This window comes from Hippocampus guttulatus, chromosome 15 (assembly GCF_054856545.1).
Source record: "Hippocampus guttulatus isolate MCC_2025c chromosome 15, RoL_Hgut_1.0, whole genome shotgun sequence".
NCBI classification, from domain to species: domain Eukaryota; kingdom Metazoa; phylum Chordata; class Actinopteri; order Syngnathiformes; family Syngnathidae; genus Hippocampus; species Hippocampus guttulatus.
Window position 1 is genome coordinate 9,701,610 of NC_141275.1, and position 13,884 is coordinate 9,715,493.

At 42.8% G+C, this 13,884-nt stretch overlaps 2 protein-coding genes across 4 annotated transcripts; one reads left to right on the forward strand and one right to left on the reverse strand.

Annotated features, from left to right (window-relative positions):
* The first annotated feature begins 338 nt into the window (after nt 1-338).
* Nucleotides 339-6,601, forward strand: LOC147193768 (uncharacterized). Of its 3 annotated transcripts, none has more exons than XM_086130988.1 (20): nt 339-559; nt 660-800; nt 985-1,062; nt 1,137-1,267; nt 1,351-1,600; nt 1,677-1,770; nt 1,850-1,999; nt 2,084-2,189; nt 2,271-2,388; nt 2,488-2,619; nt 2,703-2,879; nt 2,963-3,054; nt 3,553-3,616; nt 3,703-3,813; nt 3,897-3,971; nt 4,045-4,156; nt 4,254-4,380; nt 4,483-4,651; nt 4,974-5,870; nt 5,941-6,601. In XM_086130988.1, the coding sequence occupies exons 1-20, from the start codon at nt 476-478 to the stop codon at nt 6,058-6,060; spliced, it is 3,228 nt and encodes a 1,075-aa protein (XP_085987114.1). In that variant the 5' UTR covers nt 339-475; the 3' UTR covers nt 6,061-6,601. The 3 variants fall into 3 exon arrangements, with proteins under 3 accessions (XP_085987114.1, XP_085987116.1, XP_085987113.1); XM_086130990.1 differs by having other exon boundaries at nt 2,087-2,189; XM_086130987.1 differs by having other exon boundaries at nt 1,850-2,189.
* A 16-nt stretch (nt 6,602-6,617) lies between these two features.
* On the reverse strand, nt 6,618-10,810 carry LOC147193769 (uncharacterized). The gene is made up of 4 exons (XM_086130991.1): nt 10,623-10,810; nt 9,782-10,033; nt 8,402-9,557; nt 6,618-8,328 (listed from the first exon to the last, which is right to left on the reverse strand). The coding sequence occupies exons 2-4, from the start codon at nt 9,933-9,935 to the stop codon at nt 8,142-8,144; spliced, it is 1,497 nt and encodes a 498-aa protein (XP_085987117.1). The 5' UTR covers nt 9,936-10,033; nt 10,623-10,810; the 3' UTR covers nt 6,618-8,141.
* Between the last annotated feature and the right edge of the window lie 3,074 nt (nt 10,811-13,884).

The following is a 13,884-nucleotide window of genomic DNA, read 5'->3' on the forward strand; positions in this document are numbered from 1 at the left end:
CAGGAAATGGTAGCCGGAAACTCGCCACTGGATTTGTTTGCAGTTTGAGTCTGTTGCTAGGAACGCGCCCCTGGTTGCTAGTCTGAGGACCCGCTTAGAACAGCTGCCCTAAAAAAGCCCGATTTAATTCTAAGTTGAATAATCTAAATAAATATAAGATAAAAGGTCATTTCAAATGAAATCAAACACTAACATTTTCAAACATGTTTTTATATCAGAAAATATTAAATAAAGTTCGATTTGAAATGTTATATCGGTGCTTTTGTGACACGGCAGCTGGATTTGCACAACAGCATTCTTTAATTTATCGTGTGCAAATTTAATAACGGTGTCAAACATGCAAACTACACCCCCGCTAAAATAACGTCATCCGAGGAATATTAGACACTGAATAATTTCGTTCACGTTTCCATTTGATCAACGACTTCTCGGTGAAGTGCTCGTTCACGAAGCCAAGCCCACCTGCGAAGCCAATATGAATTCCTATCACATTTTAGAACTTGTGGGAGAGGGCTCGTTTGGCCGAGTTCATAAAGGAATGAAGAAATTTACGGGCCAGGTAAGTTGCTCTCGCAATTTTGATTTACAAACCTGTGGAGTTCCCCCCACTAAAAGAATGTGGGTTGTCCGCATTGTTTTATTTGTTTGTCCATGTCCAGGTGGTGGCTCTGAAGTTCATGCCTAAGATGGGACGCTCAAATAAAGAACTGCAAAGTTTAAAGAAGGAAATTGATATCATGAGCAACCTTCGACATCCGAACATTGTGAAACTTTTTGACAGCTTTGAAACCGAAACGGAGGTGTGTTCTCTAGCCATATTGCGCATACTGTATTTTACATTTGAATACTCTTACGGCACACCACCAAACAGAAATGTCACACAAATTACTGAGCACAGTCTATTACTACACGTGGTTGGCAGAGAAGACCGCTTTCAACTACACTCCAACTGATCATGTGACCATAATTGACCTGTTCTAATAGGTTGTTGTTGTGACCGAGTATGCAGAGGGGCAATTGTTCCAGATTATTGAAGACGATGGGAGTTTACCAGAAAGTCGGGTACTCGTATGCTACACGTACTGTATACAGCGCAACATCAGATTTTTGAACATTTTTTTATTCTCTTCTTCGAGGTTTGTGAGATTGCCTGCCAGCTAGTCTCAGCTCTGTATTATTTGCACTCCCGCCGTATCCTCCATCGAGACATGAAACCCCAAAATATCCTCTTTGATAAAAACGGCGTTGTGAAACTGTGTGACTTTGGGTACGTACATTTATCAACATGATGGCATGACATGTAGATGTATGCTATCTGCATAAAATGAATTTGATGCAATTCCTCCTTAGGTTTGCTCGTGCAATGAGCGTCTCTACAATGGTGCTGACTTCTATCAAGGGAACACCCCTGTATATGTCCCCTGAGTTGGTGGCGGAGAAGCCTTATGACCACACCGCTGACCTCTGGTCACTGGGCTGCATTCTTTATGAACTCCACACAGGGATGCCCCCATTCTACACCAATTCCATCTTCCACCTGGTGCAGATCATTGTGAAAGACCCCATCAAATGGCCAGACACGATGAGCAGCACATGCATGGTACAATGCAACTACAGCCGTATTTGTCCTATCCATGTATTGCTCATATATACACGATATGTTTGTGTATTTTCAGAGTTTCCTGAAAGGTTTGTTGACCAAAGACCCTCAGAAGCGACTGTCATGGCCCAAACTCCTGCATCATCCTTTTGTTGCTGATGGTGTTCTAGGTGACAACATGGAAATGTTTTAATACTCCATCTTGTACTTAATACTGTACAGGTACCTAACTTAGTGATGTGTTGGCAGTGATTCCAGACACGGGTGTTTTCAGTCCTCTGACGGTCACCCCTGACCCAGACATGCTGGCACGGAAACTGAAACAAATGGCAGAAAAGATGTCGCAAAACTCTGGGGAGAGCAAAATACTGAGAAAGGTCAAAGAACAGAGAAGCAAAGGTAACGCAAAGAAACCAGCCGACAGTGCAAAAGTAAGCGATATGGATGAACTGAAAAGTGAAGAAACCGCTTCTGCGTTGACAGTAGCGCCCCCTCGAGGTACTTCTGCACCCTCAATTCAGCCATTGAAAGCCTCTCCAAGTGCATATCCAAAGAACCTGAGCGACATGAGATCCACTCTTCAAAAAAGGTCCTAATGAGATGTGTGTATGTTATCCTCGATTGTGGTATACCAGCTTTACTATGTGTGCTGTACTCACTGTTTTTGCAGAGGTCCAATCACGCAGGACTACGAACGCGAGTTCCCCTCAATAAAAATCGGGCCACGACTAAACCAAGGGGCATCCAAGCACGAACCTGAAGTCACTGCAAAAATGTCTAGTTCCATAGTAAGTCCAATTAATTAATGACCATTTGCATCTCCGCTAATTTAAAAAAAAAAAAGCTTTTTGAAAGGATAATTTGTCAATGAAAAATTATTCTTTCAGACATCTGACAGCGAGGATTTTTGGCAGAAGCTTGTTGACGAGTCAGATCCAAGGCGACAAACGCGAGACCAACTCGACTACAGCACCGTTATTGTTCACCTGAAATCCACCATTTTGGTGTGCAAGCAAGAGGTAACGTGGGGCAGTTTTCAAGAAAACAATGAAACGTCACATCTCTTTTAATCGCATTCATTTCGCCTTGTTTCATTGGAAAGCTAGACGATGGCGTCCTGAAAGAAATGCGGTCCATTCGCCTTCCGCTGAAGGTCCTACAAAACCTGGTTTTGACCTCTGACCTTGCCATCAGAAACCACATTGGTCGCGAACTTGGATTGCCATATCTCCTCATTGACTTGGTTGACGACTCTGTGGAAAACTCACGTTTCATTGAGGTGGGAATTAGAGACATATTCTGTGACTTCAGTTTTTATTTTGATAAAAATGTCCATTTATGAACTTTTTTTTTTTTGAGCAGCAGCCATGGAGTCTTCCAACACTTGGAGAAATGATTGTTGCACTGCTGATCTACATAGAGAAGAACCATGACGGGTTAAAAACAGAAAATAGGTTTGATCGTTCATTTCACTTCCCACCGAGTGCCGTGTTTGTATAAGTGATTGTTCCGCAGTTGATATAGAAAGTCTACACACCCCTGTTCGAATGTCAGTGTTTTAGTGATCTAAAAAATAAGATCAAGATACATTTTCCACCATCAATAGGTGCTATATTTTTTGGGATGTTTTCTACAGAGGAAAAAAAACCCCAAAAACTAAACATCCGAAATAACATAGTTGCACAAGTGTGCACACCCTCTTATTACTGTGATGTGCTGTGCTCCAAATGAACCAATTACAATCACACTCATGTTAGATGTGGCCCAAAAAAATTCAGGCACGCTTTCATGGGATCATTGCGTATTTTCCCCACACGTTTTCGGGAGCTTTTGTGTAAAACATTCTGAAATGATTATCCTGGTGAGCAGAAAAAAAACTGACATTTAAACAGGGGCGTGTGGACTTTTTATACCCGCTTATACCGAAACTCAATTATTGTTTGTGCATGTAGACATGAACACCTCATCAAGCCCTTCATGACAATTCTTAATCAAGCAGAACTCAATCCCTTAGCCGTAAGTGTTTACCGAAATACAATCAAGAGACAAACAGTTGTTGTGTGTTTTGTACACTGTTGATGAAGTCGTCTTTTCTTCTTTAGCCTCTGGCTGCAGGTGTTTTATCTCTGTTTAGGCAGCATGAGATAGCTGTTAAAGCTGATGTGAATAGGCTCATTTCTTTGCTGAAAGAACTTGTCCCCGGTTCATGTCAGGTACACAATCGTTTCAACTTTTTGATTGGGTCGGATTTATGATTTGTACTGACTTATACTGTTTTGTTTTTTTACCTTGCCAGGCCCAACTTCCACGACCGCCTGGCTGGGGACTCTGTGATGGTCTCCTTGCTTTACTACGACACAGTCTCTCTGAGGTCAGCAAATCCTCTTATCTAAGATGCCAACTAGAGAAATAGTCATTGAAAAAATGTTTGGTTTCCCTCACAGCATGATGATGGCTCTTTATGTTGCGATGCCCTCATGTTTGATCACCTTTGGGAAGGAATTGGCACTGCACTGACAAAGAAAAAGCCAGACATGGACTTCTGTTCAACAAATGGTAAGCAAACATAAATCAAGTGAAGGGAAAATTAGCTCAAAAAGTTATACCGTACATGAAAATGCTCTATTCGTTTTCCATGATCTTCTTCTTTCAGGACTGCATTTACTTCTGTCCGTCTCATTGTTGGTCTTCTCCAAGGATCCGTCTTCCTATATTTCACTGTTTTCTGAGAGCAAATCGACATTTGTATCTACTCTCGGCTGGCTGTTGAGCTCTGAATGGTTGGTGTTGATGATTTTGTTCCAATTTCTTGTGAAAATGTCATTTTTGCCACCGTAGAGCATCGCCTCAAGTAAAACGTGACTTATTTTAACCCCCAACAGTTCTATATTCACCGAAGGCCATCCAGATCCACTCGAGAATCGCGAGAGCTTAATCGAGTTGAGCTGCCACTTCCTGTGCCTTCCATTTGCTTTGGACTTGAATTCACACAGCAGATCGAGGATATTGCAGTTGTATGACAACGGCGGTGTTGTCCGAGGGCTTCTGCGGGTTAGTATGTCCCGATGTTCAAACATAAAGAATGACAAAAATAACACTGTCAATCTTGATATTATGCCTGGATATTTGGAATCTAAGTTTTGGACAGTTTTGTTCCTTACATTTAAAGTTCTCAATACAGAGATGCTCTAATTGGGAGCACACTGACATTTGGAGTAAACATTATCCAGTGATGCAACAAAGGATGACATTTGTAAATGACTCACATCAGGCATCATATTTTTTTCTGTATTTCCCCTGTTATTTGTAGTCTTGCTTTTGATCTGTGGTATATTGATGTCAGGTTTTTTTTGTGTGTTTCATTCTTTGGCAGGTGATTCAAACTCTCCCTGTTTCATTAGTGGAGCTGCCACTGTCACTTCTGCGCTGCTTGTTGCTGCGCGACCGTCAACGTTTTGTTTTCCACCTCAGTCAAACCGCTCCCGTCTTTTTCTCCGCGCCGGCACTCACTCCATCGGGTCAGCAGACCCCAACCAGAACCGCCAGTTCTTTGCTCTCCGATTTGCTGCAGCTGGATGAGCTCGGGGACTCCGCCGTAGAACTCCTCTCTCTATTATACCTCATCACCCGTTTTTGCCCTCACTCTGGTCGCCTCCGCCTTCACATTGAATTGTCCGTTTTGCAGCGGGCACTCACTCATGCTTACGACCCAGTCAGGGCCGCCACATGCAAGGTTTTGGGGAATTTGTATCCCTTCGGGTTTCCCGCATTGCCCAATTTACAACTTGATATTTTTAAAAACATGATAGACCTTCTTGAGGATTCTAATGTGCACGTACGGCAGGCGGCCTGCTTGTCAATTGGCAAATGGTTGGGTTATATCGCCGTGAAAGCAGGAAAGTGCAATGGAAATGTCGGCAACACTCCAGAGTGGCTAAAACTGAAGCACGACGAAGCACTCAAGGCTTCAAACGGGGGGACAATACAGAACACGCTCGGTGATGATGAGATGAGACAGTGGCTAGAAGAAGCCAAGATGACGGCGGCCACACTGGCCTCACTGACCTCTGACCCCGACGCCCACACTCGTCTCCACGCCTGCGCCGCTCTGGGAAACCTGCTACATGTTCCAGGCGCTGTACCCGAGCTGCTGGAAGAAAGCGTGTCCGGACGACTTCTGAGAGCGGCGTGCGCAGATTCGCACAATGTCGTGAGAGAAGCCGCCATTGCAACTTTGAATTTGTACACGCAGCAGGAGGCGTTACGACAGGTAATGAATGAAGGGCACGTTTTAATATCAACCTTGCAGATTTTGTCTGATCGTATTTCTTTATTCCAAGGTCCTAATATCACTGGATTCCAGAGGACAACTACTTCAGGCCCAGCGTGCGCCTCTCCAGTGTGACTATCTTCCTCTTCTTAGACAGCTCCAGACAGATAAGACGGATTCAAATTCCTAATTTTTGTTCTTTGTTGTGAATGCCCGAAAAAGACCGAGTCAAGCATATTGCAATGTTTGTACAATTTCAAGCAATCCTTTTTGTAGTAAGAGTAGCAACAAAAAGAAATCTAAAAAAATATCGATCTTCTCTCAAATAGATCACAGGGTACAAAATCTTAGAGAAAAAATGGTTTCATGATATACTGTACTTTATATTTGGGGAACTCATGTGGCCATTTGTGTAGTGGTTCGCTCGCCTGATTACAGTGCAGGCGGAGTGACTTTAGTTCCTACTTGTGACAGTGTAAAGGTGAGTGCGAGTGCCTGTCTGATCTTTGTCATCGCCCTCCTAAAATAATGGCCACTGTCTGTTTTTTTTTTTGTTTTTTTTGAGAAAACATGAAAATACAGAGCCAAGTACTGATTATACTTCTGAATAATTTCAGTTCAGACCGAGCCATACGGACTTCAAATCATGCATAAATGTTTTGAAATGGACTCAATCCTCGCCTTGCGATTCCTGTAAACGAGTCTTTGGTTCAGCTTGTAAAAAACAAAAACATACATACACAGGACTTATAATGCCACACTTTTATTTTTAACGGGAAAAAGTCAACGATCGACATACACGCTGGTTTGATGATGAAGTGGAATTTAAATCAGAACATTTTATTTCGAGTATGAGATCCCGTGACTTTGAATCGTCCTGCCGGCCGTTAACTACGACTTGACAGTACAACCGCAAGGAGGCAAAGCCATGGGTCTCCTTATTGTCTTGTAAATTGAATAAATAATAATATCTTGGCTTATATTCAAGATTGTCTTCAAACAAATGCATAGGGAAAAAAAAAATATGCCCAGTAGGATTTCTCCCAGCAGTGGAAATCAAAAGTTACGCATTCCGGCGCATCGTTAACAAACTATCTAATGAGGCTTTTCTCAGTTAATTTGCTACAAAGCGAGGACCATTACACTCTATTCGCTCAACATATAAAAGTTTGTACAAATTAGTGCAATTAGCCTGAGGCTCATGAGACGAGTTGCGTTAATAAGAATCCTGATTCATCCCGAAATCGACATTTATTTTCTTTTTCTTGCAGAAGGACACGCAGCAAAAGTGTCGTTTCCATATCTAGCCACAAGAAAAATGCATAAGTGGAATATTTTTAAGTTCACCTGGAAGACGCATGAATAATTTCCTCCTCGGGCATTTCCGAAGGTCGAAACAGTTTACTGGATAACAAATTGTATATCCTGAGCTGTGTTAATATACTGTATAATTTGGTATATAATTCAGGGGGAAATGTCAAATCTATCAAAAAATCTTCCTAATAAAATTGAATCGGAACGAGAATCAGGACAATCAAACGTGTAACCAAAAGAGGAAAAAGCACCTATTCAAAATATGAAAACCTCATTCGGTATTGCTGCATCAAAGCTAACGTCAATCAACGGCCTCTAACATTTAAAAAAATAGATTATTTACAATAAAACGGCACAATTAAATTAAGTTGACAAAGTAATATTAAATATTTTTTTTAAAAAGTATCGGACATTTTTGTTAAAGTGATGCATATTAGCATTCCCGTAAATGAATAATCCGTGACACATTTTGTCTGGATTAAAATATTGATGGGAAGTTAAATATAATTTAAAACAGAGCAGTCGAAATGTTTTAATTTAGTTCCACGTGAATTGACACCATTCAGCTTTTCTATCGGAAATTGTTTTAAAAAAAATTGAAGAGGGGGAAAAAAGTAAGGCCAACAAAATCTTAACTGGCGTGATTGTTCGTTTCTTTTTTTGTTTGTTTGTTTGTTTAATAGAAATAAGTAACCCTATTCGAATTTGGCGATTCACACAGCATGACACAATGATTGTCATTACAACATTGCCGGCCTGAAGAGTTGGAGAGTGTCAAAGCAATGTTCTGTCTCTTAGTTTGATGATTTTTGTGTGTGTGTGTGTGGGTGTGTGTGTTTTTTTTCTTTAAACATGCAATAAGTATTAAAAATAAAGCAACATTCAATCGTGGCTAATCAAAACGACATGAAAAGCTCCACAACTTCCCTGTACTGATTTCTTGGCGGGACTTTGGGGTTATCCTGTTGCATCCTGCTTTAGCCTTTGGCTTTTGGCCTTGTAAACTTCGATCAGGAGGTCTTTGACGTACTGGATTTCCCGCTCGACAGACTCTGCCTTGTCACGCAGCTCACGGTTCCTTCCTTCCAGACAGTGAAGCTGTTCTTCCAACGAATCTAACTCTGCCCTTTTTCTTTGGCGATACCTGCAAATGAAAGATTACATGAAGACGTCCACACCCGAAAATTGAACGAGGTCAAGAAGAACCTGGACTTTACCTATGGGCGGCTGTTTTGTTCTGATCTCGCTTCTTCTGTTTGCGCTCGCCTCCGCCTTCTGCGGGAATGACATCAAATTCGTATTTCACGGCACAGTGGTCTTCCTTCAACCTGCAAGATTCCAAGTTCAGACTGTCCCTCGCCATCAAAAGACACTCTGGACCAGGATCCTCCAGGAAATTACAGTGCAAGTCATGCTCCCCTATCTGTAGATTCTCCGCTTTGACCTGCTCGGTGAAGAAGCCGTGGTAGGTCTCGGACTGCGCTGTACCCGAAAGATAACAACTGTCACTGCTCTGGGCTTTCCAAGAAACTGTCGCTTTTGGCACCTCCACGCCAGTCTTGATGCCGGACAGCACCTCGCTGTTAGCGGTGCCGCCGCTCACCTCTCTCATGCTGTACATCAACAGATCTTCTTTCTTTGGCGGCTCGTGAAGGGATGCGGCAAAATGGAATCCGCCGGCGGCGGCGGCCGCCTTTGCGTTGCCGACAGCGTTGTGATTGAAGCGGCAGGTTTTGTCTTCTTTTGCGAGAACGGCGCATTTTCGGAGCTCGACCGCACCGCCCAGACAGTAGCCTTTCCCGGCTAACTGCTCTTCTTCCACGCAGCAATAACTGAGTGATGAGTTACCTGAGTTGATTCCTTTGGAACTTGAACTGTGGTCGTAACCTTCACTTAACCTCACGCTGTCTGGGATTCTTTTCCGAGCGCACGGGCTGGGGCGACCGCAGCTATACGGGGTGTGTCTGGGAATTTTGGACCGCCCTACCGGACCGCCACACACACCGAGCAAGTCCACTTCTCCACTTGCCAGGGTGAGCAGAAACGGGCTGGATTCCGACTGGTTGGGTGCGGAGTACGACGCACAGGGCAGCTGACTGAACGGCTGAGGACCCGTCAGCAGCGAACCCCGGTCACATCTTCCCAGCCTGGGACCTTTCTCTGGCAGTGGCTCGGACAGGAAGTAGTCTTCCAGTTGGGCTAGTTCCTCTTGCAGCAGAGAGGTCATAACCTCTAAGTCGGAGGGCACGTGGATGTCATTCTGAAGGGGTGACGGGGGAAGGGAGGCATTGGTGGAGGAAGGAGGGGAGGGAGGGTTCGGGAGGTATGAGGAGAAGTCGACTTCTTCCGTCATCCAGTCGGTGAGAACATCACCTGTTGACAAATGATCAGATTGCAATGTAAATATTCCATGAATAGACAGCGATTCAAATATTCCGTTGAAAAAGAAAAAAAACGGAAAAGTTGGCGAGGGTCAAAGCAAGTCTTGCTGTATTTGAGCCACGTTTACTTACTGTTTGGCAAGGAAGGAAGTGCCGCAGTGCCGAGCCCACCTGAGATGTGGCAAAATATAAAAAAGCCCACTTAGTGCAACTCACCAATTAAGTGCTGACTCCCCTCTGACACCTCCCCCCTGCACCCCTGTGATTGGCTGTGGTTAGCCTGTGGGTGAGAGAGAGCGAGGAGGTCTGCCGGGCACGCACGAAGTGACTTCCAAACAGGAGCCGGTGTCGCCGTCATCGTTCTGTCCATTGGCACTTCGGTTCAGGCCAAGTCGGAGCATGTGCTGGGAGCTGGCGGGGTCTGACAGCTGGGCCACAGAGAGCAGAGCTGGGCGGGCATAGTGAAACCTAGAAGAGGGCGATGGATCGGAAGCGGTGTTGAGAAACGGGTGTGGATGCAAAACGCATCGCGCAAGTGAATGGGGATGAGAAAAATCATCAAAATTCGACGGCAAGAGAGCTCTGTCCCCGTTGGGCTTCTTTTACCAACATGCACTTGACACATGACATCCTAAAGCCACTTGGGAAGTATGAGGCTGTCATGAGTCTGTTGGTTGTCAAGGAGCTCCCTGTGAGTGAGCCACCCGGCACAAAGAATGAGATGATCTTTAAATGGGATTAAAGCCTTTTGTGTCATTTCAAATTAATCACTTAAGAATTTCAGCTGCTTAAATGGCAACCATGTGACAGCATATTAGCTATACCGGGAACATTTAAGGCAAAAAGCCAAGGTAAATTCATATCTTCATGTTTCCATCTTTTGTTATATCATTATAAAACAGATACAGTATGGCGTTATCTAAAAAGCCCAAATAGGAACTTTATCTAAAAGCACCGTAATCTATATAAACAGCAACGTAAATAGACGTGTGGGAGACAGGAGCGTACGATTAAAAAGTTGCACAATAACAAAGAAGGCAAAGTAAGCTTTACTTACTCCATTCTTGCAGAGAAATAATATAGAGAGCTTGGGGTGCGTTGCCAAAGCAAAGCACGGCGTCTTCTCGGTTACGACTTTTTGTAAAATTCAAAAAGCCATTGTGCCAACTCGGCGCAGACGAGGACGTAGAGTGGTTGTTGCAGCGTGGCGATCGAGGGGTAAACTGGGCAGCAGCGTCTCGTTGTGAAGGCATCAGGGTCACGTTCACGTAGCAACCAATGACGTCACCCCACCCGGCTCTGTATCCGCCTCCTGCGTGTCCCTATACAAGCGCAACCGTCCAATACGCGTTGCTTTTGGGCAAAATAACACTGGCAGCTCAATGAATTTCATAAAATAATTTGCAAATGTATTCTGCCATTTTTAGTACGTCAGTAAAACGTGCAAACTGGAGAAGTGGGAGTCATTCGTGTTAAAGTCGGGCAAAGGAACCAAAATGACAGCAACTACGTCATCATTGGGAATCGATGTTAGTGATGTTAATTTGACAGTGTTTGTAATGTAATAATTGTCATTTTCACACCGGACGATTGTTCTGCGTATTGTCACCCTATATTCACTTCCACTTCCGGGGAAAAAAGCCTCGCGAGAACATAACCACGGGCTCGGTCCGAGACCACATTTTACTTATTAACGCCCGGTGTTATTGTTTTAAAATAGCCATCATCGTTACAAACTCCTACTACGTACAGCTGATGTGTAAGAAATGGGATAGCTGTTGCATATCTCTTGCATCAGTGGTCCGTGCTCGGTGTCTATTGGCCGCCCGTGACCAAGCTACCGCACCGTGATTGGTTGAATCGGTCCGTGTGTGAATTTTGATTGGTCGTTGGTCGGCAAGTAGAAGCACCGCGCTGTTGTCTTCATCTTCCTGAGTGCAGCGGGTGCACATGGTTCTCGTAAACAAACCGGCGGATGAGATTTTTAATCCGTCGAAAGCTTTCACTTGTTGATGTTATGAATAACCAATCAGTAAACACGAAGTTTAGGCCGACTGAGCAAAATGAATAACACTACTACCTATCATATGCTTTTGCTTGAATATTTATTCTCATTTTAAATCAATACTTTGAACTAAGAACATCAGATTCATTTGCAATATTAAATTTATAGTTTCAAAAACACCGTAAGAGTATTAATAAACAAGACTGGTGTATTATTAGTCTTATAAAGTGACAGTGATTCACATGAATTATGTGAGAGCTTTTTGTTTTTCTCCATTCTGCAAATCCCATTTCCTCTGTTGCTATAGTAATAGTGGACACTGCCCCTATTTTAAACTTGTTTTCCGGTTGCTGTTGCCATGGGATTTGCATTCCTCTCCCTTCACGTTGTTTGTCATCCACCTTACCTCTGTTTCCGCTCTTCCCCTCCCAACTATTTCATTTGCTGAGTTTCTTCTCCGTGCAATTATCACTTTGCCAAACTAATTGGCCTTTCCCCGGCATTTTTGCAGCAATTTGCATAGTGGCCACATTGACAGGATGCATTTAGGTCGTTACTCTGGTATGTCTTTGGATTGATTACAGTTAAGCAAATTGAGTTGTCTCACTTGAATTGATTGCATTCAGTCACATGACCGTGGCTTGGCAGAAGGAACATGCCTTTTGAATACAGATGGGGTTAAATTATTCACAAAGGATCTTCTTGAATAACATCGTAGACAAAATGTTGAAAAACGTAATCCTCAGTGTCCGTGTTAATCTGCAGTCAAAACCCACTTTTTTTTTTTTTTTTTTTTAGATGAGCAGCTCAAGCGTTGTGTCCGCTGTGTTGTATCTACTACGAGATTTGTAGAAACCTGATGCAATTGAGATAAATGCAGTGGTAATGGAGACTAGATTAATATGAGTTGTAGGTCTGAATCTCTCAGGAAATCGCTGACTGCCTCACCCGTCTGGATTAATTGGTCCACTGAGAGATTCCTGTTTGTGCATCTTGAGAGAAAACTGAGGTGCTGTTCATGGAAGCACTTAAGCATCTTAAAAAAATAAACCTGGCCCTAAGTTGGCTATTGAAAATTAGATCGTAATGTGGTTCATTCCACTACCCCAAAGCAACTTTTTTTTTTGCTGCGAGAGTAATAATAACATATAGTAACTGCAGATCAGGCCCAAGATAAGGTTACCAGACACAAGCTTTAATGGTTGTGTAAGATGGCAGGAGAAGTCAGAAGAGTGGATGCTGCATGCCAAGCTCACGTATGGCAAGTTAGTGAGAGTTACACCATCGTTTCATCATCAGCCGTTTCACAATTTATTGTCCTCAACTTTTACCACACTTTGAACATAGCATGAAAACGCAGCACCGTTGCAACTTGTCACTGGTAGATTTGTTTGTTTGTTTGTTTGTTTTTTTGGAGTGCCAAGACACATTGAATGTTAAATGTTCAAGACATAATGCAGTTGGAGACAGTGTCAGTAATGCACTGTGCATTTTCATAGAGTAGTCTTGAGGATAAAAAATATTTTGGTTTCAGTGTGAAGTCCCCTTATCCTCACTTTAACTTGTCACATAATTACACTTACATGGCTCATTGAACTGCATGACAGTTTCCTCAAGCAAGAAAGCTTACGGTGGCCAAAAAGTTTTTCACTGTTCTCAATTTTAAAACTTGCCACATGTGATAGCAAAAAAAAGGTCCCGTAGGGTCTTGCTGTGTCTCGTGTAACACTCAACGAAACCCCGGAGACTAAACGTCTGTCACTTTTAAATTTCACACCGACAATATTCATTCATCGCATACGCTTCGTGCACGCGACACAACATGTAATAGTAGAAAAGTCTTTCCGCTGCTTTATGTTATACCTCCCCCCCTGCTTTGTATTTTATCAATTAATATAATAATAATAATAGATTTTATTTATAAGCGCCTTTCAAGACACCCAAGGACACTTTACAATAACAAAAAACACAAAACAATACGGGTTGAGCAGCATTAAGCTGTTACTTGCACATTGACTGTATATTTATGACAAATGGAAGAGTCCCATAAATGAGGAAAAAAAATGTTTTTAGTGTACCTTACTTTTGTAGTGAACCTTACTACTTTTGTTGACCAGTCATTACAAGAGAAGATAATGATGATATAATTTGTCATGCAACAATGACTAATACATGCCGGGGTTATCATAGTTTAGGATTTTTCCATTGCAGATAAAAAAAAAAAATGTCTGAGCCAAATGTACAGCAGCTATAGTTCCTTTATTTCTGATTTCAGCAAGTTATTCACTTTTATAATTGCCAGTGAGTGAAATCA

Bases quoted from the DNA above. Each gene is read 5' to 3' on its own strand.
- LOC147193768 (XM_086130987.1), top strand. From the start codon at position 476: ATGAATTCCTATCACATTTTAGAACTTGTGGGAGAGGGCTCGTTTGGC. The intron at 2,880-2,962 runs GTGGGAATTAGA...TTTTTTGAGCAG, and splicing joins AAAACTCACGTTTCATTGAG to CAGCCATGGAGTCTTCCAAC. The intron at 3,617-3,702 runs GTAAGTGTTTAC...TTTCTTCTTTAG, and splicing joins CAGAACTCAATCCCTTAGCC to CCTCTGGCTGCAGGTGTTTT.
- LOC147193769 (XM_086130991.1), bottom strand. From the start codon at position 9,935: ATGGACAGAACGATGACGGCGACACCGGCTCCTGTTTGGAAGTCACTT. The intron at 9,558-9,781 runs GTGAGTTGCACT...ATTTGTCAACAG, and splicing joins GGGGAGTCAGCACTTAATTG to GTGATGTTCTCACCGACTGG. The intron at 8,329-8,401 runs GTAAAGTCCAGG...TTTCATTTGCAG, and splicing joins AACAAAACAGCCGCCCATAG to GTATCGCCAAAGAAAAAGGG.